The following is a 26,991-nucleotide window of genomic DNA, read 5'->3' as shown; positions in this document are numbered from 1 at the left end:
CTTCCCATAAAGTAATAACAATAAGACAGCCCTGAGTTAAAGCCACATGTCTCAAATGTCACACAGGCACTTTTATTAACATACAGCTGTAGATGTACATTAGAAGTGGCTCAAAAATAAACTATCGGCATATATTAAATAATAATGCTCCTTGAATAAAATACTGTTCTTTTCCTGCATAACAAAGGACTCAAAGCTGTGCAATTAAGAAAATGTACACAGAAAAGATACAGGGCAAAAATAACAAAAGGCTGACTTGCTCTTTAATAAGTGGGTTTCCACTGAAATAGAGAGTTACCAAAGTGCTTCCTCCTGTGTGTAGTCCTGTACAAACATCTACGATTTTGTGCAAATGACTAAACATGTAACAACTGACCAAACAAAACAAGTTACAACTTTCTTACACAGAGACTGGCCCGGGTTATGCAGGCATCAACTATAGCATATCCTGTAACACACAAAATAAAAACTTTTAAAATCACTTTCATTTTTACATTGTGAAATAAAAAAGACTCGACACACTCCAAAAAGGTTTGGGGCAGCCACCCAATAATATTCCTGGCTGCAAAAGGTTTTTGAATATCACAGAGATGTTCACAATACTGAGTCCAAAACAGAACTTCTTAACAGGGGAAGGGAGTGGGGTTTTATAGGGAGGGTTGCAGAAGTGATGTAGTCCTCGGGGCTGGGACAGGAAGTGATGTGGTCCTCGGAGCTGACGAGGAAGTGATGTCTTTGTATTCAGGTGAGATTTCCCGTGTCTGGTCTGCGGGGACAAAATAAGAAGGTTGAATGCACCCCACCACCCCCTGGCTGGGCATGGATTTCCCTTCTTTTGATCCCTGTGGCTGGCTCCCATGCGCATGTGTATGACAATGTAAAGATGTAGATCACTCAAAGGCAACATCCATTTGTGTTTACTAGGGATGTATAAGAGTTACCTACGTGTGTAAATGTTGTGTGTTGTGAAATGTGTAACCTACAAATGGTTTTAGTTAAAATATTTTGGTAAAATCACCAGCAAATGAGTGAAACAGGTGTATATTCTTTAGACCTTTTCAATCTCAAACACTTCTGAATTTAAAATGCATCCCTGTCTTATCTTAAGCGGAATGGTGGCTTTGGTAGTAAGGGTTTGCTGGCGGTCACTGGTTCGAATCCAGCAACTGCCAGAACACTTCTTTGGGTATTTGATCAAGACCCTTAACAACAATTGGTTTTTCCTGCTTATGACGTTAACCTGCATCTGGCCCTGCAAGCGGCCCTCCAACTTTCAAGGAAAACTTGGGGGTTGGTAGCAGAATTGGCATTCTAGCTGGTGTAAAAACCTTCACTCAGCTCCACACGGAGTTGCATGGTGCCAAGGCATCACCTGTTGCGCATCATGTGTGATGGGTGTTACCATGCACTGTAAACAGCACACCCTCCCCTTGCCTCTCCTTTCTCTTCTAAGCTGGTGCTTTCATTCAGTGTCACAATTACTCAGTCTAACACATGCACGCACATACTCCAATAGGGCTGATAGTTTATGTAACAGAGTTTCAATTGTATAAGTGGCAGCTATATAAGCTTAAACATTTCAAATAGATTACTTTTTACTTAAATCTGTTAGGGCAGCAGAAAGTGAAAAAAGCTATAAATGTTGATAAAACTCACCATTACGTTATAGGTAGACCCTCTTTGCTTGGAGGATTGTTAGACTCGACTTGATCTTGAATCCCTGCGTGTCTGTGAGTAGCATAGAGTAAACAAAGTCTAGAATGACTTCGACATCAGGCAAGAGAAGGAAGCAAATGTGCAAAGCAAAATACTCAGTGGATGACATTTTGCGTATATTTTATTATTTTGAATTGGACTCTGACTTGAATTATCATTTGGTGTAAGTGATCTGGAGATCGAGATCTGAAACTCCAGCTGATGCGCCTGACCGCTGCCAGATCTTTAACACGCAGCGACAGCACACAGCATGCAGCAAGAAACGTTTTATGTTGATTAATGTGAGAAACTATTGCTTTGTGTGCTTTTTAGATTTTGGAAAAATATTCATCCCTGGAAGAAAAGGAAAAAAAAATCAGCAATATGATAAGCCACTGCTTTAGTAAACTTCTCACTTTTTCTCTCAATAAGGCACAGCACGGGTATTCCATGATTATAAAGAATAAAATACTGAACTTCTTTAAAACCATGTTGTAATCTTTCATAGACATCATTATAACAATGTATCATGGGTTCTTAAATTTTTTAATCTGTGGACATAAACTCCTCCTCGAACCACCTCCTTATCGTGGTGGAGGGGTTTGCGTGTCTCAATGATCCTAGGGGCTCTGTTGTCCGGGGCTTTATGCCCCTTGTAGGGTCACCCAAGGCAAACTGGTCCTAGGTGAAGGATGAGACAAAGAGCGGTTCAACCAAACTTCCTATGAAGAACAAAAACCTTGGACGACGTTTTCCCTCGCCTGGACGTGGGTCACTGGTGCCCCACTCTGGAGCCAGGCCCGGAGTTGGGGCTTGATGGCGAGCGCCTGGTGGCCAGGCCTGCATCCATGGGGCTTGGCTGGGCACAGCCTGAAGAGGCAACATAGGTCCACCTTCCCATGGGCTCACCACCTGTAGGAGGGGCCAAGGAGGTCGGCTGCAGTGTGAGTTGGGTGGTGGCTGAAGGCGGGGACATTGGCAGTCCAATCCTCGGCTACAAAAGCTGGCTCTTGTGATTGTGGAATGTCACCTCTCTGAAGGGGAAGGAGCCTGAGCTAGTGTGCAAGGTCGAGAGGTTCCGGCTAAATCTAGTCGGGCTCACCTCGACGCACAGCTTGGACTCTAGAACGAATCTCCTTGCTAGGGGCTGGACTCTCTACCACTCTGGAGTTGCCCCAGGTGAGAGGCGCCAAGCGGGTGTGGGTAAACTTATTGCCCCCCTGTTCGTTGGGGTTTACACCGGTGGACGTGAGGATGGCTTCCCTTCGCCTTCGGGTTGCGCCGAACAGCAATTTGGAGTGCCCACCCTTTTTGGAGTCCCTGGAGGGGGTGCTAGAGGGCATACCTTCTGGGGACTCCCTCGTACTGCTGGGAGACTTCAGTGCTCATGTGGGCAATGACAGTGAAACCTAGAAGGGCATGATTGGGAGGAATGGCCCCCCCGATCTGAACCCGAGCAGTGTTTTGTTATTGGACTTCTGTGCTCGTCACAGATTGTCCATAACAAACACCATGTTCAAGCGTAGGGGTGTTCATATATGCACTTGGCACCAGGACACCCTAGGCCTCAGTTCGATGATCAACTTTGTGGTCGTGTTGTTGGACTTGCAGCCACATGTCTTGGACACTCGGGTGAAGAGAGGGGTGGAGCTGTCAACTGATAACCACCTTGTGGTGAATAGGCTTCGTTGGTGGGGGAGGATACCGGTCAGGCCTGGTAGGCCCAAACGTGTCGTGAGGGTCTGCTGGGAACGTCTGGCAGAGTCCCCTGTCAGAAGTAGCTTCAACTCACACCTCCGCCAGAACGTCTCGAGGGAGGTGGGGGACATCAAGGTGTTCTGGGCACGTCCAACCGGGAGGAGGCCCTGGGGAAGACCCAAGACATGCTGGAGGGTCTCCTGGCTAACCTGGGAATGCCTTGGGATTCCCCCGGAAGAGCTAGAAGAAGTGGCCAGGGTGAGGGAAGTCTGGGCATCCCTGCTCAAGCTGCTGCCCCCACGACCCGACCTCAGATAAGCGGAAGAAGATGGATGGAAGGATGGACATAAAATTGGTACCATACTGGCACCAAAGAAGAGTAATATTACCACAGTGACAGCCGAGTCGTACATAGACAAATAACAATGGCCTTACAATAAAAACAGTAAACTTTGTTTCCTTTTTAAACATATTTCTCACATGAATATTACTGAATGGGAAAAGTGAAGAGCAAAGATATATTGTTAATAAAACAATGCTTATCAAAGAAAATATAATAGATTAATAAGGTGTATAGCTTCCAGTGTAATAGCTTAATGTAAGAGAGCGGCATGAGAATGTGGTGGTTTCTGAAAGGGCAGCATAAATGGTTACTTAACTTAGTTACTTGATTCATGGCGCCACGATAAGGAATGAAGTAGTAAAAAATTAATTAATCAATGCAGTTCCATATTTTTTAAAGCAACTTTTTTAAAAAAGCGCAACCATTAACATTTTTTTTTTTACTTTTTTCTAAATGAGCAAATAGTTCAACATACAGTGTTCCTTTTTTCATAATTTCAATAAACAGACTAAAAAAGTAGGTACATTTTTCATAAAAAATATATGCGCTATTTGTACTTTACGCTGTGATGGGAGAAATCTGGATAGTACAGTTCAATGTTCAGTGCTACTAACTGGCATTGTGCTCAATGCTTGGAATACATGCAAAGGTGATCATTTAAGGTCAAAGCAATCTTATATTGACTAAATTGTTATGTCTTTGCTGCCAGTGCTGATTTATACTTAAAAAATGAGTTTAATTAGGGAAGGATTTCAACAGTTTAGGATGAATGTAAAATGCATATCTGCCCATTTTCAAAAGGCTTTCCTGCACCCATTAGGTTAAATTCACAACATGAATCTGACATCAAAATAATTTATTTTGTTGACACCAATTCCCTAGTTCATACAAAATCAATTCCTCTGTAATGATTAAATTAAACAACAAATTTCAACATGTTTAAAGACTTTTAAATTAGGCAAGTGGAATGAAAAATTATTTAAAATAGGAACAACTGGATTAGGAGAAAATAAATATCTGTTTTAACTTAACCATGAACTGTGCTTACTTTTCAAAATAAATAAATAAATCTCCAAATTGGAAAGTCTCTCATACTCTGTCAGGAGGAATAGTGTTAACCTGCTTATATTAACCTGAATTCTTAGGCTCACTTATCTGTCTTCTGTAACTTTCTAGTGTTTTTTTTTTTTTTGTCCTTGAGTTGTTGAATGCTTTTTCTGTATTTGACTCAAAACAGTATTAATTTCAAATTATTCTGAGTAAAGGTGTATCTATGTTTAAAGATACTAGACAGCCCTTTAAAATTATATTTTTCATGTATTTAATCATTTTCAGTCATTTCGCCAAATATATAGGATGTTTTCATGGCTGTTTTGTTTAATAGTGCATGTTAGGTTTGACTGACCCCTCCGCCCTCTGGGAGTGCATAAAGTGTATGGCATTATTAGTTCTGCCTTATTTTGTTGTCCTCAGCCTTTGAGAGAAGGGGCCGAAAAAAAATTGGTGCAGTATAATCAGCTAATCTTTTTAAACGTGTAGGGGGTTGTGGGGTTTCTCGAAATTCTTTAGCTGAACTTGATAGAAAATCACTAAGGTTTAGCATTCATTCCAAGTAATGGGATTACTCAAGCTCATACTAGCAGCTCTTAGAATATTTTCTTAACCTTGTTTACTGTGTGACTCAAGTTATTTTTAAAACCGTCCTTTGAAGCTAGTAGAATCATACTGTGAAAAAGCATACATTAAAAGTTAATATTTTTAAAATTCGTTACTTTGAAGAAAACCAACGATTACTCTCTTTGAATACTGAGCCTTGAAACACTTATTGCCTACCATTTGATAATCAATCAGATATGTTACCTGAGGTAATTGGAGCTTTTTCTGGTTTTAATTGTTGCTTGAATATTTAAGAAGTACTTTTAAACAATTTGTGAATCTGCTGTTTGGCAACCGTGGTAAGTATGAAAATATTAGTTTCTTGCAACTGCATAAAAATCAGTGGTGTTGGCTAGTTCTTTGCTTTAGATTAAGACTGTTATTCAAATATGTTTCTCTCAGCAGTGTGCAGATTTATGCCGATTTGCAAATCACTGCATCTTAACTTCAATCATGAAATAAAATGTTCTTTAAACTTTACAGTATTATAAAACTTAATGCTCAAAAGGAAACACCTCACTCCCTTAAGTCGTCTTGGATTCATTTTGCAAAAAAACACTCAGCTGGGCCTCTTTGGATGAATCTTCCATTCTTTTGTTTGTGGGAATCCTTCTGTCACTTTAAGGACTTGGTTTTCCTTCCATGCCTCTTCTATTGTGTTAAAGCTGCATGCAAGCAGTATTTAGCGTATTTGTCATCTACTGTCTTTTTAGTAGCATAGGCATTTCTCTCCCAGTTGGTACATAAAGAAATGTATTTGGAAAACCAATTTAAAAAAAATAAATAAATTACCAGACAAATTAAAAATAAAAATGTAAACTAGATACTCATTCTTAAGGTTATCATATAGTGTTATTGCTTAACAAACTTTGGAACAACAAAATGAAAAGGTCATTCATGCTTACAATAAAACAAGCATAAATATAAAAGCAATAATCTAAAAGCAGTTCTGCTGTACACTAAATAATTTAGTGAATAATTTGATAAAAAATAATTAAATTTAACCAATGACTTTAACATTATGAATACCATAAAGCTTTGTTTATTTTTGTTTTTTGTTTATATCTGGGTTAAAGTCTGCAGAAGCAGAGCTGTTTGGTTTGCTCTGTGTTCACATAGATATTTTATAAGTTGCAGTTTGTGATGGCACATTGTCTCTCCACAGCTATGCAAGCTGATTAAATGTTCCGACTTTTATTACTTTGTGAAAATGCTTGCTAAGCATATGTGAGAAAATGTTTGTATCACATAATTATAGTTGCACTACAAAATAGGATGGCATTACATTTAGACAAGAACATAATGTATATAGATCTTACAAGGTAGTATGAATCTGGATCAGCTTGATGCAGCATCATTTCATATCTTAACTTGCAATGTAAATACTTCTACCCTGAAAAGCCCCACATCACTTAACTATCTTTGAAAACATATACACTCATTCTTGTTGAAATTTCAGCCTAATGTGATGGCTAAAATCAAAACAAACGCTGTTTTATTCAGGAATATTTAAATCAGAAACAAACCGTTCCTAACAAATGATTTTATTAAAGGTTTGGTTGTTAAGTGTTCACACTCTTTTTAACTACTGTTTGTTTTAAACGAGGCACCTTTTGCTCTGGTTAGTTAAGCAAACACTTCCTTGAACCGTCACCTTATCGTGGTGGAGGGGTTTGCGTGTCCCAATGATCCTAGGAGCTATGTTGTCCGGGGCTTTATGCCTGGTAGAACCACCCAAGGCAAACTGGTCCTAGGTGAGGGATGAGACAAAGAGCGGTTCAACAAACCTCTGATGAAGAATAAAACCTTGGACGCGTTTTCCCTTGCCGGACGGGTCACGGGCCCCCTCTGGAGCCAGGCCTGGAGGTGGGGCTCGATGGCGGCGCCTGGTGGCGGGCCTGCACCCATGGGGCTCGGCGGGCACAGCCGAAGAGGTAACGTGGGTCCTCCTCCCCATGGGCTCACCACCTATGGGAGGGGCCAAGGAGGTTGGGTGCAGTGTGAGTTGGGTGGTGGCGAGGCGGGACCTTGGCGGTCTGATCCTCGGCTACAGAAACTGGCTCTTGGGGCGTGGAATGTCACCTCTCTGAAGGGAAGGAGCCTGAGCTAGTGCGCGAGGTCGAGAGGTTCGGCTAGATATAGTCGGACTCGCCTCGACGCACAGCTTGGACTCTGGAACCAATCTTCTTGAGAGAGGCTAGACTCTCTACCACTCTGGAGTTGCCCCCGGTGAGAGGCGCCGAGCAGGTGTGGGCATACTTGCCCCGACTGGAGCCTGTGCATTGGGGTTTACCCGGTGGGCGAGAGGGTGGCCTCCCTCCGCCTTGGGTGGGGAAGGGTCCTGACTGTTGTTTGTGCGTATGCACCGAACAGCAGTTTGGAGTATCCACCCTTTTGGAGTCTCTGGAGGGTTGCTAGAGGGCATACCTTCTGGGGATTCCCTCGTTTTGCTGGGAGACTTCAATGCTCCGTGGGCAATGACAGTGAGACCTGGAAGGGCGTGATTGGGAGGAATGGCCCCCCCGATCTGAACCCGAGCGGTGTTTTGTTATTGGACTTCTGTGCTCGTCACGGATTGTCCATAACGAACACCATGTTCAAGCATAAGGGTGTTCATATGTGCACTTGGCACCAGGACACCCTAGGCCTCAGGTCGATGATCGACTTTGTGGTGTGTCGTGGACTTGCGGCCATATGTCTTGGACACTCGGGTGAAGAGAGGGGCGAGCTGTCAACTGATCACCACCTGGTGGTGAGTTGGCTTCGATGGTGGGGAAGATGCGGTCAGACCTGGTAGGCCCAAGCGTGTTGTGAGGGTCTGCTGGGAGCGGCTGGCAGAGTCCCCTGTCAGAAGTAGCTTCAACTCCCACCTCCGGCAGAACTTCAACCCGTCCCGAGGGAGGTGGGGACATTGAGTCGAATGGGCCATGTTCCGTGCCTCTATTGTTGAGGCGGCTGACGGAGCTGTGGCCGCAAGGTGGTCGGTGCCTGTCGTGGCGGCAATCCCCGAACCCGTTGGTGGACACCGGCGTGAGGATGCCGTCAAGCTGAAGAAGGAGTCCTATAGGACTTTTTGTCCTGTGGGTCTCTGGAGGCAGCTGATAGGTACCGGCAGGCCAAGCGGAGCGGCTTGGTTGTTGCTGAGGCAAAACTTCGGGCATGGGAGGAGTTTGGAGGCCATGGAGAGCGACTTTGGACGGCTTCGAGGAGATTCTGGTCCACCGTCCGGCGTCTCAGGAGGGAAGCAGTGCAGTGTCAACACCGTATATGGTGGGGATGGTGCTGCTGACCTCGACTGGGCGTTATGGGTCGGTGGGAGGAGTACTTCAAGACCTCCTCAATCCCACTAACATTCCTTCCAATGAGGAAGCAGAGCCTGGGGACTCTGAGGTGGGCTCTCCCATCTCTGGGACTGAAGTCACCGAGGTGGTCAAAAACTCCTTGGTGGCAGGGCCCGGGGTGGATGAGATCGCCGGAGTTCCTTAAGGCTCTGGATGTTGTAGGACTGTCTTGGTTGACACGTCTCTGCAACATCGCATGGACATCGGGACAGTGCCTCTGGATTGGCAGACCGGGGTGGTGGTCCCCTCTTTAAAAGGGGACGGAGGGTGTGTTCCAACTATAGAGGGATCACACTCCTCAGCCTCCCTGGAAAAGTCTATTCGGGGTTCTGGAGAGGAGGGTCCGTCGGATAGTGAACCTCGGATTCAGGAGGAACAGTGTGGTTTTAGTCCTGGTCGCGAACAGTGGACCAGCTCTTCACCCTTAGCAGAGTCCTGGAGGGTGCATGGGAGTTTGCCCGACCGGTCTACATGTGTTTTGTGGACTTGGAAAAGGCATTGACCGTGTCCCTCGGGAATCCTGTGGGGGTGCTCGGGAGTATGGGGTACGGACCCCTGATAAGAGCTGTTGGTCTCTGTACAACCGGTGTCAGAGCTTGGTCCGCATTGCGGCAGTAAGTCAGCCCGTTTCCAGTGAGAGTTGGACTCCGCCAGGGCTGCCCTTTGTCACCGATTCTGTTCATAACTTTTATGGACAGAATTTCTAGGCGCAACCAGGGTGTTGAAGGGGTCGGTTTGGTGGACTCAGGATTGGGTCACTGCTTTTGCAGATGATGTTGTCCTGTTTGCTTCATCAGGCCGTGATCTTCAGCTCTCTCTGGATCGGTTCGCAGCTGAGTGTGAAGCGGCTGGGATGAGAATCAGCACCCTCCAAATCCGAGACATGGTCCTCAGCCGGAAAGGGTGGAGTGCCCTCTCAGGGTTGGGGGAGAGATCCTGCCCTAAGTGGAGGAGTTCAAGTATCTCGGGGTCTTGTTCACGAGTGAGGGAAGAATGGAACGTGAGATCGACAGGTGGATTGGTGCGGCATCCGCAGTGATGCGGGCTCTGCATCGGTCTGTCGTGGTGAAAAGGAGCTGAGCCGTAAGGCAAAGCTCTCAATTTACCAGTCGATCTACACTCCTACCCTCACCTATGGTCATGAGCTATGGGTAGTGACCGAAAGAGCGAGATCGCGAATACAAGCGGCTGAAATGAGTTTCCTCCGCAGGGTGTCTGGGCTTTCCCTTAAAGATAGGGTGAGAAGCTCAGTCATCCGGGAGGGGCTCAGAGTAGAGCCGCTGCTCCTCCGCATCGAGAGGAGTCAGATGAGGTGGCTCGGGCATCTGATCAGGATGCCTCCTGGACGCCTCCCTGGTGAGGTGTTCCGGGCACGTCCAACGGGAGGAGGCCCGGGGAAGACCCAGGACACGCTGGAGGGACTATGTCTCCGGCTGGCCTGGGAGCATTTGGGATTCTCCGGAAGAGCTGGAAGAAGTGGCCGGGGAGAGGGAAGTCTGGGCCTCTCTGCTTAAGCTGCTGCCCCCACAACCCGACCTCGGATAAGCGGAAGAGGATGGATGGATGGATGGATAGTTAAGCAAACTGTACATGTGCATGTACACACACATTCTAACAGGAATGTGGATAAAGTAGCAGTGTTTTAAATTAATGGGTAAAATGCTGCACCATATATCACATTACATCTTATCTCTGTGTCTATGTGGACTTTCTCAGGATACTCAAGTTTTCCTGTTGTATTCCAAACACTTCCAGATTAGGTTAATTGAGAACTATAAATTATCTGTAAATGTTGGTAGTGGTGTGCGAGTGTAGTCAGGAATCACACAGCTTACAGGTCAGGCTGGCTAGCATACACTGGTACAGTGCGTTGAAGCACCCACCACATTACAAAACAGCTCAGGATCCTAGTTGACAACCCCCCCAGTCCAGTCCCACCCTCCAGAAATGACCTTCTGTCTGCCACAACCAGGTGTTACATAGGTGTCTCCTTGGCCTGGTCCAGCCACTTGGGTCCTCAACAATGAGGATCCTGCAAGCTAGATCATCCTCAGGGAATCGTGCCACTTGGCCGTAGTGCCGTACTTGATGCTCCCTCACAATGCAGGTAATATGCCTCATTCGGGACTCCGTGGGCAACCACTCATTGGACACAAAGTCAAACCAGAGGTACCCAAGGATGCTCTGAAGAGACACAGTACCGAAGGAGTCCAGTCTTCGTCTCAGATCACTGGATAGCATCCATGTCTCGCAACCATATAGCAAGACAGAAAGCACCAGGACTCTAAAGACTTGGACCTTCATCCTTTTGCATAGATATCGGGAGCGCCACACACCCGTTTCCAACAACCTCATCACCCCCCGTTTCTCTCCCAATCCATCTCTTGACTTCATAGACAGAGTCCCCAGAGACATGAATATCAGTGCCAAGGTAAGTTTCTCTGCAGACAGACACACTGCTGATGGCTATGCCTAGGAGGTCTTTAAAGGCCTGGATCTTGTTTTTTATCCAGGACACTCGCAAGCACAGACACTCAGACTCCTCGCTCAGTCTCTTGAAATCCCTGATCAGGACCTCCATTGACTCTGCGATGAATCTTTCTACGCCAACAGATGCCCCACTGCCGCTGGACCCCACGACCTTGCCCAACACCCATTCCATGCATGCATTGAACAGAATAGGAGCAAGAACACACCCCTGACGAACCCCAGAATCAACGGGGGAAAAATGCAGCGGTTCTGCCTTCACTCTGCACAGCACTCCCAGTGTCCGTGTACATGCCAGCCATGATATTAGGTTACACAGGTCCATTGTCGATGGATGTATGTGTGTTTTTCCCTTCCTTAATTTTTATTCTTGTGCTCTTTTTAATGTGTAGCTCTGCCATATAAAAAAGCTCAGAGGTCCATAATGAAATAGAAGAATAAAATATGTGTCAGGCACCCTAATATGATTGGATTTTTAATTTTTCAAATATTGACATTCACTTGCCAACAACCGTTATCTGATATTTTTCTTTAGTTTATTTGGATAGTTTTTATTCTCTTCATACTTAGTTTTAGATGGCTGTGCCTAGGAGGTCATTGTGGACAGTTATTTTTATGCTAGAATAAAGAGGATTCAGTGTTGCCATGATTACAAAAAAGTGAATTTATATATGCTTACCAAAGAGATGTAAAGGTTGGGAATCAGTTCAGGGCAGTGTTACTTTAAGAAGTTTGTACGGTAGATTTTGCTAACAGTGCAGTGTATACACAGTTAAGGTTGGCAGAAAGAAAATAAAATTATATTAATTCATTATATAAATTGAAGTGTTCAGGGGTGTGTGGTTGGAAAAGCGTGTGCATAATAGTATCTTTTTGAATATCTTGACTGTTTGAATCACTGATTCACATCCATAAGTTTGATATCCTCGTATCTACTCAACTGCTTTTCCTGGTGACGGTCATGGTAGCAGCATGCCAAGCAGACATCCCTGTCCCCAGCTACAGATTCCAGCTCTTCTTAGGTTTTTTAGTATTAGTAAAAATGAAATCAAACCCCCAACCATGTTTGTTTAATTAATAATTTGAGTTACCCTCTACAACTTTCTAAAAAATATTAGCTTTGAATAAACAGCTGTTTATATTAGTGAACTGATGACCACAGATAGCTCTTTTGATATAGACATGATGATAAAACACACTTCAAAACAAAGAACTAACCCAACTAAATGTCTGAGGTTTAAATAAGGCAAGTTCCTTCAAGATCCTCTCTAATGATGTAATAATCATTTTTATCTGATATTGTGCAAATGATACTCATTTTAGGTGGTTGAAATAGTTATAAATAATGGGGTGTACTTAATTTTTAAACACGTTAAAGCTGCATTCATATTTATTTCAAATTATTCAATAAACCATAAAATGTAATTGTGGCATGATGTTTAATATCACATTTTTCTACAGTTACTGTTTAGATGAAGATGAAATTTTGATAGGTCCACATATGTTAAAAAAGGGGAATAAAACCATTTGGTGGGGTATATTTAAATGATTGGTTTTTTTTTTTTTTAAAGAAAAACTTGTTGGTTTTAAGTGAAGATGTGGTCCTGCATTGTCCTCCACTATAATCGTGTCCAGATCATCGGTGTATCTTTTTATGTGTGCAGACAGTCCTGTGATTACATTTTGTTTTTCTTTCAGGTTTTCTGAATCTTTGAAAATTTCTTATATAGAATGTTAAAAAATGTTACAAAACAAAATGCCAAATGTTGACATTTGTTTTAGATAGGTAAATAGAACTTAATTTCCACCTGAGAACAAATGTTTTTTGTTGAAGAGGTACATGAAATAGACAGATACATACATATATTATATACTCTGTATATGCACATACACACGGTCACACACCGAAATAACGAAAAAGGAAGAAAAATTAAAAACAAAAAAAAAAACATCTGACGTGCCAGGCACAGTCACAGTGAGGCATTATGCAGGCATATTTTGAAGGTATGAATGAGTCCCAGCATTTCCTGACACATTTCTGCTGAATGATTTATTGGCAGAAAATACTCTGTGTTAGTGTGTCAGAGAGATGATGGGCAGAATTGTTCATAATAGTTTTGTTTTAATTCTCTCCTTTGCAACTACCTCAAGGGGGTCCCATATCTGAGTCTGCCCTTTTAATTATTTTGATTTAGTGGGCCTCTCTTGAAGTGATGTTACCAGCCCAGCACACCACAGCGTTAACAATGTCCAGGATGTCATTACTCACATTAAAGGAACGCAGACTCCTGCGGGGGAAAAAAAAAGAATTGCAGAGCCCTTTCATGTAAAGTTTCTCTGTGTTACAAGACCAGTCCAACCTGCCTACCTGCCTTGAATGATGACTGGACATGTGAATGTCAATAACCAGTTCTTGATAATTCTGGATTAATTAAAGTCAGTGGTTATTTGGTGGCTTTGGAAAAAGTGTTTTTGATCAGGGGTGTGATATACCACTAAATGCAAAAGAAACAAAATAAATATCTTTGAGATATACATAAATACGGTTTTCCAATGTCATTCCAAACTATAGTGATGTTAACATTTCTATACTTCCATTCCAAAACAATCCACATTATATACTAATAAACCTCAACAAATCAGTATGATAGATTTGCCAGTATTCTAGAAACTGCGAGATGCATGACAATTGTAACTGTGTCATACTTTGGCACTAAAAAGAAAAAATTGATTCAGAGTGTGTATGTGTATATATACTGTATAGTGTGTGTCTATATATATATATTTTTTTATTTTATTCATATATATATGTATATATATATTTATTTATATTTATGTGTGTGTAATACAGTACCCGCCAAATAATACAAAGAGTACATGACACTTGTTTTTCCCTAATTAGGGCTCATCAGGTGTACACACTTTTGCTTCCCTTTATGGGGATCGAACCTCAGATGTCTATGCCTTAAGTTTTAGGGGACGCTTAACCGCTCGAAAGGTATATCTATGAGCTTAAACAAAACTATAGGAGCACTGTCCCTTCAGGGAATCTGTCTCGGTGGTAAATTTACTATCACACGAGCCTTTAGGTTGTTACCCAAGCACACACATGTGACAATAAATATATATGTGTGTGTGTTAGTACTATCTCTTTCATGTTTAAGTTTTTGATTTAAACAAATGAGATTCTAATGCAGAGAATTACCTATATAGTATTCAGTAATTACATTGTAAATTTTCGTTTTATTCTCAAAGAAATTGGTATTTCGTGAAAAAAAAAATGATCTGTGCATTTTTTTTGTACAGAAACCTTAATGCAGCCTAAAGTTGAAGAGAAAAAATACCAGCTGAATGGACATTCATCTCCTGTACGTCAGGCTGCTTACTCTGCAAATCCTACAGGAAAACAAAGTAAGTGTTATTTATAATGATGAGGGTAGGTTTGACTTAAAGAAACAATAATTAGATTTCTCCTGTATTAATTTTGTAATTTACAGTATAATACATAATTAGATATATACAGGGATGCAACTAACTTATTCTCTTTTTGGCATGTTACCCATATGCTGATTTATGTCAATGCATGTGCCTAAAAGTTTTGCATTCTTAATTCACATCCCAATTTTACTGTTTATGAACTGTATAGAAAGTCACATATTTGAATGACATTTCTGAAGAGGTCTTAATGTAAGTTCCTTTTATAGCCTGGTAGATTTTATGTAGCTAGAGCAGCATTATGTGAACTTTACTGCTATCTCTTGCGTAGGTACAGAAGTGGTCATTTACCCCTTACTTTTTTGGGATTATTATATTTTAGTAATTCATTCTGAAATAGCTTTATTATTTGTGTATGATTTTTACATACATTTCAGGGGTAGATGAAGTATTCTCCTTTTCCCTATTAAGTGAAGTTAGTAACATAACAGGAACTCTTCTGCATTAAACATCCTAATCTCAAATTATTGCACCACTATACTAGCTTGATCAGATTAAACATAAAATTCTTCATCAAATTTCTTACATATTGAAATGTATACATATTTGTTACATGTTTCAAATGTGTCAATTTTTAATTTTTGCAATATAAATTTATTTAGTTGTTGCAGCTTTTGTATTAATTTTTTTTTTTTGGCTCTTTATTTCGCCTTATACAATTTCTTGTATTAGGAATTTGTTAGTTTTTGCAGGGTCAGCCATTGTACTGCGCTCCTGGAGCAATTGAAGGTTAAGGGCCTGAGAGTAGGATCTCTTTTGGCAGTAACTGGGATTCAAACCAGCAACCTTTGGGATACTAGTGCAGATTCTTAGCCTCAGAGCCACTACTCTGCCCTGATATAAATATAAATAATATGGCTATTCGTTTCCAAAAATCAAAGCAAAAAAATGTAAATCAGTATAAAATCACTGTAGCTAATTTACAAGGCAAACATTTTTGTAGTCTCCTAATCCTTGGCACATTCAATTTTATGCAGCATATTCATATATTCATATTCAGCAGATTATAGTTTTGGTGGCAATGGAAACCTAACCCCCATTTGCCATAGGTTCCATGTATTTACTTTTTCATCTTTGACTTTCGTGCCATTTTCTATTAATTTTTACCCGAGCAAGGATTGAGTGTAATTACATGCAAGTGTAATTACAGATACAATATTGTCAACTTAATTTATGCATTTAAGGAATCTATAGCATTGTTTTGTGGTTTGGAGTTTTCACATGGTAATTGGCTTGAACACACCAAGTTGCACTCTTGACAAGAGTTCCTGAAGGAGAAAGTAAATGTACAATATACCTTACTTTATACTTTTGGAAATCTGGTTTGTGGATATACTGATTGCTATAAAGAATGCTTTTGGATCATATAAGTTATTCAATTTTGTAAGAAATCAATCACCTTTATGAAAATTTATCAAAGTATACTCTTTTCTCTCTTCTACATACTCTGCAGTGGAAAAACTCAATTTTTTTTTCAGAAAGTCAGTGTGTCTTCTTGTAAACCAGGTATATTCTGGTGTGGTCAGTTACTTTCTAGGGGAGTATTGGTGCAGATTTAACAGACCTGATGATAATTGACAGTTACTTGCAATTAAAGTGGCAGATATAGCCATTTTTGATTTAAAAAGACATTTGTTGACCTTGTAATATTCAGGGCCAGTACATTTATATTAAAGACAGCAATTTACTGAATGTGTTTTAGCTTCTGGAAGCAGATAGAGAACCATGTTTGTAGGCAACAAGAAGCAATTTGAACAGTGTTTGTTATGTTGTATATTCACCATGAACATCTTCAAGGTTGAACTGTCTAATTGATTTTATTTTTTATATATAAATGAAATTGCCTATGACTATTCCGGGGTGTTTCTGTTCCACAGTGTGTGCAAAAGCAGTATCAGAACCTGTGTATGTAATGTACACTTTTATACATTCCTCTCAGTTATTTAGTTTTTGTACATGTAAATCGGCTAAAGAATATAATGTGTTTAATCAATATTAAATGAGCTAAAGCCAGCAATGACTTGTACACTGTCTACTAGGGAAAAATTGCCTGTTAATCTACTGCTTACAAGCAGCTTCACTAAATTGATTAGTAAAAAGAAGAGTATTTGTAGGTTGCTAGTTTACAGAGGAAGGTGACAGTGTCTGTTAATATGAGACTAGTTTCAGAGACTATTGTTGGAATAATGGGAAGTCTTTTTGCAAGGAGGTCTTGGCCAGTGTAATTTCTTTTTGAGGATTACTCCATGCTTTTAAAATGACTTTTTGCATTAATCACCACAAAGTATAAAGTACAAATCAAAAGCATTCTTTCATTTTTGCAGGAATGCTTTGTCTTTCCTATGTACAGTAGATTATCACATCTGTTGATAGTGCTCTGTTCGTCTGTCTTTTTCACAAAAGTACTAGTTGTAGCAGGAATGTCCTCACCAGTTTTGCAAGTATCATATTAAAATTTGTTTCCTGAATTTTTTTGTTTTGCAGATGTTCATACTTGTGACCAATGAGAAAGTGTGCAAGCTATGAAATCGTAACATGCTCATTTTGAAAGCTTTTCATTTGTAAACTTAATCTTTGTGGACTTTATAGTAACTAAGAGGAACTGCAAAAATAAAGACCTAGTGAAGATATTATCTGGATGGTTTTTAGGTTTCACATGAAGTATATACATTTCAGCCTTCACGATAGTAATACCACTGTCTGTTTAAACCATTGATTATACAAAACTAGATTCTGTCATTTTATGATATATTACGTTATTAAGTCATTCTTAGGCTCATTCATTGGGTACATCATACCGTTTAGTGTTCTCGTGGCATGCTTCTGCTTTACAGCTATAAATAGGAAAAGAAATAACCTCTCCCATTTAAGGAATAGCAGTGATATTTTGCTCACTTCTTCAATCTGCTGTTTAACTGTTTATAATTATTTATTAACTTGTTTTCTTCCTTACTTCTTTCTGTCTTCCATCTTCCAATCTCCAAGTCGTTACCTGTGTTTCCTTTACTGCCATACGTTCAAAAGATTCCTTGAGCAGGCTTTACTTACTTGAGGGTGCCAGATATCACAGCACATGTGCTTTTTTGTGTGGTTGTTGGAATAAAATTAGAAAGTCTAAAATGCTTATTACTGTATTTTTGTACATTAAAAACAGTTACATGTGAATCCAGATCAACAAAAGCAGAAAGTTACGCATAACTCCAGGTCAATAAAAGGAAAATAGCTTAAAGTCGGTTGTTATGTTTCAGTATCTTTATTTTTTGTGTAGTCATTATTGAAGTTTTCCAGTTTTCATAACTTTAAGCTCTGTTCTTCTTCTACGTTCTGCCTATTACTGTATGTATTTTTAAAGGAAGGATGAAGGTTACCAGACACTGGAAACTCTGGCGGCTCTATTACATGTTTACCATGTGTGTGTGATTTATAAATAACTATTAAAATTCAACTTTGCTTTTTATTGTATATTATTCTTACTTAGTCAACCAGTTTCACAGCAGGAGGGCCATGAGATTGAGGGTGGAATTGAGCTTGAAGAAACTTGAGTTTGGAGCCTTCATTTATAACACAATAAGGTTTATTTGTTTGGAAAGTGAGGAGTTTGGCGTGGGGGTGTGAGTGAGAAATAGCACACGATAATATACAGAAACTACAGTATATCAGAAATGTAGAAGCTTATCAAAAGTTGATTGCCTATTGTGCAAAGGGCCAATATGCATACATTATCTGCCAGTTAATATACAGGTGACAAGTGCTTGAAGTGCATACTGGCCCACTCCCAGCACTGATTACCTATATGTGTATTTAAATAATAGGCAAATAAAAAAAAAAAATCTTTTAACACTGCAATTTTTTTTTTTTTTAATAGGGTCAAACTCCTCGGGGGGGTCTCAGTTTGATAACCGCTTGCTTAAATAGGAAATGGTACATATTTATGTGATTTATGACAAAACAATGTGTTATACCTTTGAAAATTAATTGCATGCATTATATGTAACCACATACATTTAAACTATATATACACATATTAATAGACTTTGTGTGATTGGGGTCGTGGACAGACTTGTCTGGATGGAAGTGCCTGGCCTCAACAGTCCCTGCCCAGCTGCTGACAAACTCCAGATAGCATTCCACTCATTGAAAAAAGTCTTCAAATGTCCAGAATCACTAGGGCCCACATACTGGAGTTTCAGATGAATGCACAGAGGGGAGGATGAACATATTGATACTAAGAAAAGAATACACTCCACCTGATTCTAGGAGTATAAAAAGACGACAAAAATCAGAATAAAATGGATTTTAAGCTGAAGTTAAGTTCATATTAAGAATGCATTGCTATTTAGAGCAGGTTAAAATATATATAATATAATAATATAAATATATTTATATATATATTGTGAGACTTGCCCGGATACCACCAGTCGGAAACCACATCTTTATCAAAGTCACACGTTTATTAATCACCTCCAAATACAGGAATCACAGTTCTAAACACCACACAATGCACTCAGCAAATAAATCACCACACTACTGTTCTCTATATCTCAGTCCTTGGCCGCCTGTCTCCTCCTAGGAGCTTCGTCCTGCTCCCACTCCCGACTCAAGCTCCCCCGACTGTAAGGAGGCAGCGCCTTTTATTCCTGCCTGGATGTGCTCCAGGTGGCTGGTGACGATCTTCCGGCAGCACTTCCTGGTGTGGCGGAAGTGCCGCCCTTTGCACTGGAAACACTCTGGGCATCCCTGGCAGGCTCATCTGCCATCTTGCCTGGTGTGGCGGAAGTGACAGTTCCCTGGGTCCAACGAGGTTTAAGGCGTCCCCTGGTGGTGGCCACAGTTCCCAATAGGCCAGAACCTCTTTGTCCCTTTCCCGTGGTCCTCTCTTTGTCCTGGGCGGTTGCCCCCTCGTGACCCGGAAGCTATTAATGTCCCTTCCCGGTCCCTCCAGGCATCCTGGCCAGGTAATGACCCCAGCAAAATGCCACACTGCCCCTCCGCCAGTGAAGACTTGTCGGTCGCAGCAGCCTGTCCCGCAAGGGTATACTTTGTCTGAAGCGGGCGTAACTGGTTGTCTCCCAGGGCCTGGTCCTATAAAAAATAAAACAGACACAGGGGCCGAGACGTTGCCCTGACGCCACTCTCTAGCTTTTCTCCCACTAGAGTAGGGCCAACGCTCCCCCCTTTGACCAGCACCCTGTTCGGCGAAACCTCGGCACCCGCTCCGTGCCTCTCGTGCCCCCGACTTTGGGTTGACGACAGGGACCGCCCTTTTCTGCAACATTTCCATTGACTTCGGGGCCTTCCTCTGCACTCGCAGCGGGCGTCCTGTCACGTTATGTGAGCTCACGGGCTCACGTCTTCCTTTGTAGGAAGTACCGGCTTTCCTCCAACGATTCTTCCTATTTCTCTGGGTCATTCTGACAGCTTGGGTCTTCCTACAGAAAATGAAAAGACCCCTTGCCGTCTGTGCCTCTGCAGAAAGATGTGAGACTGATGCTGGCTCCGGCGGTAGAGCACTGGACCCACCCACGGCATGCGTCAGCCAGCGTCTTGGCTCCACCTCTTTCAAGGATCAGCATCTCATGTCGCTTCCACTGTCGGAGGTGCGGCTACTCATTCTCCGGAACTGCACGATCCCAGGAAACATTCGTACTCTTCTCCTCTTCGCTTTATGGTATCGGTTTTACTCTGCTTTACCGCCATGAACCCCCAGCTAAAGATTCCAGCGTCGCGCCCTTCCGCCCTGTGACGCCCTGTCTGACGTGGCGCGACCGCCTTCCCCTTCAGCTTGTCCACAGACTCGGAGGTCGTGTTCTACCTGCTTGATCCTCTGCATTAATCGAAGCATCCTCTCCAATTCTTCTCAATCTGCAGGTAGAAATACAGCATTAGCCAGTGGTGGACTTACCTTAAAATTGGTCCTACATTCTGGCTTTGCATCCTGGAGCTTTCTTCCGGGATTCCCCGGACCTTGTCCTCCCTCGAGATGAATGTCGTCGCCTATCCTGTCGTCAACCAATCACCGACGGGAGCACGGCACACACCATCCAATCTCTTGCCTGTCACAAGGAGGGAGTTCCGGTCCGAGGCCATCTTGCTTCTCCTCATGAGGGGTCTGCAAGACTTGCTGCCGTCCTTCTGCCTCGGTCTCTGCAGACGTGGCGGATCCTTCCTTTCCTCAAGCAATGCTGCCCCGTCTTCGCTGTCAGGTTCGGCACACCCCTGCCAGTGACGTGGTGCCAGGTAGCTTCCTCCGGCCGCGTCAATGGTTGTGCCTACCGCTGCTTTCCCAGCAACGACGAACGTTGGAGCATCTGTCTGTCTCTTGCCTTGGCTGGCATTCCACACCGCCCTCGGGTGGAAGACGGCCCTCTGGAGAATCTCCGACAGCCTCAGGGTGATTTGCGGAACGTCCGCAGTGCGTGTGCATGGCCGACTGAAGTCCCGGGCAGCTCACAAAAATTTTATTTGTAGGGTCCCCCGCTTTGTAGCAAGTTGGGCGCCATTGTGAGACTTGCCCGGACACCACCAGTTGGAAACCACATCTTTATCAAAGTCATATGTTTATTAATCACCTCCAAATACAGGAGTCACAGTCCCAAACACCACACAATGCACTCTGCACCACATGCACCACAATACTGTTCTCTATATCTCAGTCCTTGGCTGCCTGTCTCCTCCTGGGAGCTTCGTCCTGCTCCCAGTCCCAACTCAAGTTCCCCGACTGTAAGGAGGGGCGCCTTTTATTCCCGCCCGGATGTGCTCCAGGTGGCTGGTGACGATCTTCCAGCAGCACTTCCTGGTGTGGCGGAAGTGCTGCCCTTTGCACCGGAAGCACCCCAGGTCTCCCTGGCAGGTTCATCCGCCATCTTGCCTGGTGAGGCGGAAGTGACAGTTCCCTGGGTCCAACGAAGCTTAAGATGCCCCCTGGCGGTGGCCACGGTTCCCAACAGGTCAAAATCTCTTTGTCCCTTTTCCGTGGTCCTCTCTTTGTCCAGGGCGGTTGCCCCCTCGTGACCCGGAAGCTATTAATGTCCCTTCCCGGTCCCTCCAGGCATCCCGGCCAGGTAATGACCCTGGCAATCTGCCACTATATATATATATATATATATATATATATATATATATATATACAGTAATATATATACAGTAATCCTCCTCGTCGCGGGGTTGCGTTCCAGACCCCCTGCGATAGGTGAAAATCCGCAGTAGAAACCATATGTTTGTATGCTTATTTTTATATATTTTAAGCCCTTATAAATTCTCCCACACTGTTTATAAGTATTCCCAGCAGAGTTATACAGCATAATCCCTTTGTATTCTCTTAGATACTAGGTAAGATTCACTGAAATTATGTATATAAACACACTGTTTATATACAGTAAAACCTAAATATTAAAGATATTGAGTGTCTCCGATATCACATATGTTACAGCCATTACGATAGACAGGCCGCCAGCAATAAATACGTACAATGCAAGAAAAATAGTATACAGTAAATGTGTGTACAGTGACACTAAACATACGTGCATGTACTAAGTACTATAAGTAGAAAATTAATTATGGTTACTCACCAACAATGACACGATGACTTGTCCGATAACAATGAGTTTAATTTTACTGCACAACAAAGGAGAGTGTTACAGCTTTTCCAAAGGAGCCACTTCAGGCAATTGTGTAGCACTGCCGTTGTTCTTCTTCTGTCAGTCTTCAATCCAAATCCCTAAAGCAGATTCCATCTAGACTACTGCCTTATTACATCCACTTACAACTCGTTTTGCACCCTGTTTAAAAGGACACTGCGGCCGTGGATCTTATATTCCTTTCCTACTTTTTAAATAAAAAGAATCGTAGCCTTCAACAAATCCAAAAGCGTTTACCTTTTAAATGTCGTTAACATCTTCCGTTTAGCGCTTGGCACGGCCCCTGAAGCAGTAGCAGATCATTTTGGAGCCATAATGAAGGGCTTGACTATGCACAAAGATAAACACAAAAGAGCACAACTCTTTACACAGCGAAACACGTTGATGCTGAATGAGCGAGACGAGACTTCCTGGTTAACACTGCATTCAGCACGCAGGAACTTAACTGTGTGCTCTGATTGGTTAGCTTCTCAGTCATCCGCCAATAGAGGCCCTTGTATGAAATCAATTGGGCAAACCAACTGAGGAAGCATGTACAGGAAGTAAAGACACATTGTCCGCAGAACCTGCGAAGCAGCGAAAAATCCGCGTTATATATTTAATTATGCTTTCATATAAAATCCGCGATAGAGTGAAGCTGCGAAAGTCGAAGCGCGATATAGCAAGGGATTACTGTATATATAAAAAATATATAATATTTTAAAGTATAGGTCTCAAAAGTTATTAAATAGTAAAGGATAATTTGCAAAGTAGAGAACCTTGGGAATAGATCACAAAGAAAGTTAAGACTTTAAGTACTTGTGTAAAACATTTTAGAACAAATTTAAGATTAAGAAGAAAGAAGAAATTAGGTGGAAGAAGGATTAAACTGAGCAAGTAACTCCTGCTGGAACCTACATAATTCTGAGTCATTAAAGATATTGTAATGCTACATGATACCTACCAGTGCTGACCCAATGAATTCATTATCATTTAATGTTATTTTATTAGCATAAAAGGACCGTTCGCTTTAAGCCACACAAAGATGGAAAAAGCATACGACTTTTCAGAGTTGCCATTTTTATAGGCAACCCCTTGCCTTTGGTGATGTTATGCCAGCTCATACTTTTGGTAACTCATCCCTGCCTGATGTAAATTGTCCAATGCTTTTGTAATATTGCCAACTTTGGGAATGCCCTTTTTAAAACAATACACGTTTGTCCATGAGGGACTTCCATTAAGGAGAAAAATTATTTGGGAAAAATAGAACAAAGCTATTGTTTCGTAGTAAGGTAAACATGAGAAGGTTAAAGAAGATAAACAGTGGACAATTAATGAAGGACCGAGATGAAACTGTAAACTGTAGGTAAAATAAACAGCAACATATTTAGAGTGCATGAGGAAGGTGGCAACTCTGCTTTCTTAGTTTTCCAAAAGCATTTTGAAAGAGAAATGTGTCTTTGTGTTAACATGATGTAGTTGAAGGGAAATGCCATAGATCTGATAATATACATCCACTTCTTAATTTAAAATTCTCCTTAGGAATAAGTCAGGAAAAGCATGAATCAGCAGGATGGTATGTTGGAGAATTTTTTTTGGTATTACTGAATGTGGTTTAGAATACATGTGATTTGTATAGGAGCATTGTTGAAAAAGGAAACAATATTTATCTTTGTTTACTGAGACACAATAATGGAGATACTTGAGATCTGATTTGATCATGTCATAAGAATGAGAGAGAAAAGGTGAACAAAGTATGAAAAAATGTAGTAAGAGGATATTTGAGGTCTAATTCGATTAGGTCAAATCAGTAAGAGGGAAAAGATGAACAGTATAGAAAGAATGAAGTAGACAAGTCTGACAAGTTGAAGTAGTCATGAGCATTTACTGAAACCAGAGATGAGACACAGGAATTTCTAAAAATGGGAGTGAGTCAGGAATGCATAATTGTTAAATAAAACTGGTATGGTCTGGGTTTGCCAGTATATGCACATGAATTTAATTGCATGGCTAAAATACTGTACAGCATTTTACCAATAATTTTAACCTCCATAAGTGATGGTAGCCTGCATGTCTTCTAGAGCGACAGGATCATGCTTTAACAAGAGTTCATTTCCATTTGAGCTTTAAACTGATAAGTAATGGAGAGCATACAGTTAAGGCCTGAAACAATGATTTAAACAATTCCATGAAATTAGAAAATAAGGGGATGCAAAAAAATCATACTTTCATTAACTCTCTAAAAACAATTTGTTCATTAATTTAGTTCAATAGTGAGACATATTTGTCCATATAAAAATGAAGGATATATTAATATATTTAACACTTCATTTATAACTAATGAACATTAAAAGTTTACAGTGAAGTGCGCCTTTGATAAACAGAAGCTATTACATAAACTCCCACTTTAAGTACATTTATCACAAGTTTAGAATTATAAATAAAGCCTAATAGTATAATCTCATGACAAGACATTTAGACACTGCCATATCCTTTTTCATTTAAAATGATTTTGCTAAAACTGTTTGTATTTTGTTTCATTTTATAGCATGTTTTATGTAAAATGTTTTTCATTTTATTAATTCATTTTACAATATGCATAAGGATTAAATGCTTTTGTCAGATGTGCTTTGATACTACGGATATAATCATGCTCTGCTCTTTACAATTTGTATTAATTTATGCAACCTTCCACTCTGGTACCAATGTTGGTAAGGCCTAAAACATTCAAAATAAGCTTCTGCAAATCTGTACCAAAATCATGGTGTCTAACCAAAGTTTGTGGGTGACAGGAATGTTATTAACAAATGAGGGTATCATGCTTTTCTATTATTTACTCAAATGCTACTTTATGCTGTAGCACTTTTTTATATTCTAGGCAGAGAAAATGCATTATGACATTTTCCCTTTTTCTATTGCAGTTTTAGATGGATTTCTAAAAACTGATGACCGAATGCGACTAGCCAAAGAAAGAAGAGAAGAAAGAGAAAAAAGTTTAGGTATGTTCTTTACTTAATGAAATAGTTTTACCACAAAAGTTTATTTTAAAAGCATCCATTACACTTAGTGTACTGGTATAGTCGGCTAGTTATGCAGAAGCACTAATCTTTTGTCTTAGCTGTCATGATATATAAAAGCACAGGTGTTTTTCCTTTTTTGTGGGAATGGCCCTACTGGCTTTTGGTTTCTTGTGTCATTGACCCAACATGCAGTGGCTTAGACAACACCTTTTGTAATAAGTAAAAATAGTTTAATTTAGATTGTAAAATGAATACATTAAAGTAATTTTTTATGAACACTTACAGCAAATAAAATAATCGTGCACAAAAGATTTAGAATTTGATGGGTATCTTGAATGAGTGCACAGCTGTACTGACTATGTACAGGCAACTTCCAATTACTAGCAGCAATCAGGCATGCTTGAAATCTAATTCTGATTATTGTTTTGGTTTGTTTGTGAATGCCTCAGAAGTGGTTTTTCTTTCCAAAACTGCAGAGATAAAAAAAAATGTATTTGAAGTTTGTTATCTGCAAGGTTTGGAAGAGGAGAGAGGGAAAGATTCTTCCCTAGCTAAACAATAATTTTGCTGCTTTCTGTCATCTGTTTTCAATTTTTGTAAGGACTTTTCTACAAAGTATGGTAAGCAAGGCATACCAGTACTAAGAAGTGTGAAATTCCATTGGCGTAGTAAGGATTGTGATTGTATTTTATAATTAACTTGTTGACTATCCCCTCCGGATGTTCTGGCTGCTGGTTGTTTCTTTTGTTGTTTTGATTGGCCCTGTAATTTTTATTTTTTGTTCAGCCCTAAATTTAGTTTATAGTTTAGTAATTAAAAATGTATGGTTAATTGTCAGTATAATTAATTGAAAGATGTCTGGGGAACAACATGAACTTAGTTGTTTCGTTGGCACATTGAAAAAATTATTTTTGAATTAGTGGCAAAGGTAAAATTAAAATACATCAATAACTAAATTGTAAAATTAAAACAACAATCTGAATTTTTTTCCAAATGATTGGCTAGTCCAAATCATAAATTATAACTGTGGTTTCTTAAAGTTATTGATGTAAACAGAATTGTTCCTTTGCTTAGATTTAGTAAAGTTCTCTCAAGATAAACAGAGACTCTACTTTTCAATTAAAAGTTGTATTCATAATGTAACAAACCAGTCAATTAATTTGAAATACTTTCTTAATACAAATCTGTCATGGGGATTAGTTGACTACAATCTACAATATCATCACAATATCATCACACTACCCCTGCTTTGAGAAATATACATATATTTTAAAAATGCACAAAATACAAAATGAGTAGAAAGCTGTGATTTTTGTTTTTATAAAACCTATCTATTATCCCACCACATTATGAAAGTTTTACATCAGTGGTTATCGCACTCTGCCCTGGGGAGCCAAAATTGCTTCAGGTTTTTGTTATAACCACTTTCTGTTTTTATTTGGACCCCTAACCTAACTACCTTACACCTAAGCAAGGTGATATTTACCAGTTTCTATGTTTTGGGGTTGATGTAGAAATTAGAAAACCGAAGATTAGGTAATTATTATTAGAAGGTACCAAGCATTTTATGTAGTTTATATTTGGATAATTATGTGTATCCATTGCATTTGTTTTTAAGATTTTCATTATCATCATCATTT

At 40.8% G+C, this 26,991-nt stretch overlaps 1 protein-coding gene across 7 annotated transcripts in view; it reads left to right on the top strand.

Moving 5' to 3' along the window:
• Positions 1–26,991, top strand: part of LOC120523873 (MAP7 domain-containing protein 2-like) — a 168,943-nt gene that overhangs the window by 46,473 nt on the left and 95,479 nt on the right. For 6 of the 7 annotated variants that reach the window (XM_039745551.1, XM_039745549.1, XM_039745550.1 and 3 more), the window contains exons 2-3: positions 14,527–14,631; positions 25,253–25,330. In XM_039745551.1, the coding sequence (XP_039601485.1) occupies positions 14,527–14,631; positions 25,253–25,330 (183 nt within the window). The remainder of the gene's footprint in view (positions 1–14,526; positions 14,632–25,252; positions 25,331–26,991) is intronic. The other variant, XM_039745548.1, reaches the window with a different exon arrangement.

This window comes from Polypterus senegalus, chromosome 2 (assembly GCF_016835505.1).
Source record: "Polypterus senegalus isolate Bchr_013 chromosome 2, ASM1683550v1, whole genome shotgun sequence".
Taxonomy (NCBI): Eukaryota; Metazoa; Chordata; class Cladistia; order Polypteriformes; family Polypteridae; genus Polypterus; species Polypterus senegalus.
Note: the sequence above shows the minus strand (reverse complement) of the source record. Positions and strands in the feature narration are given on the sequence as shown.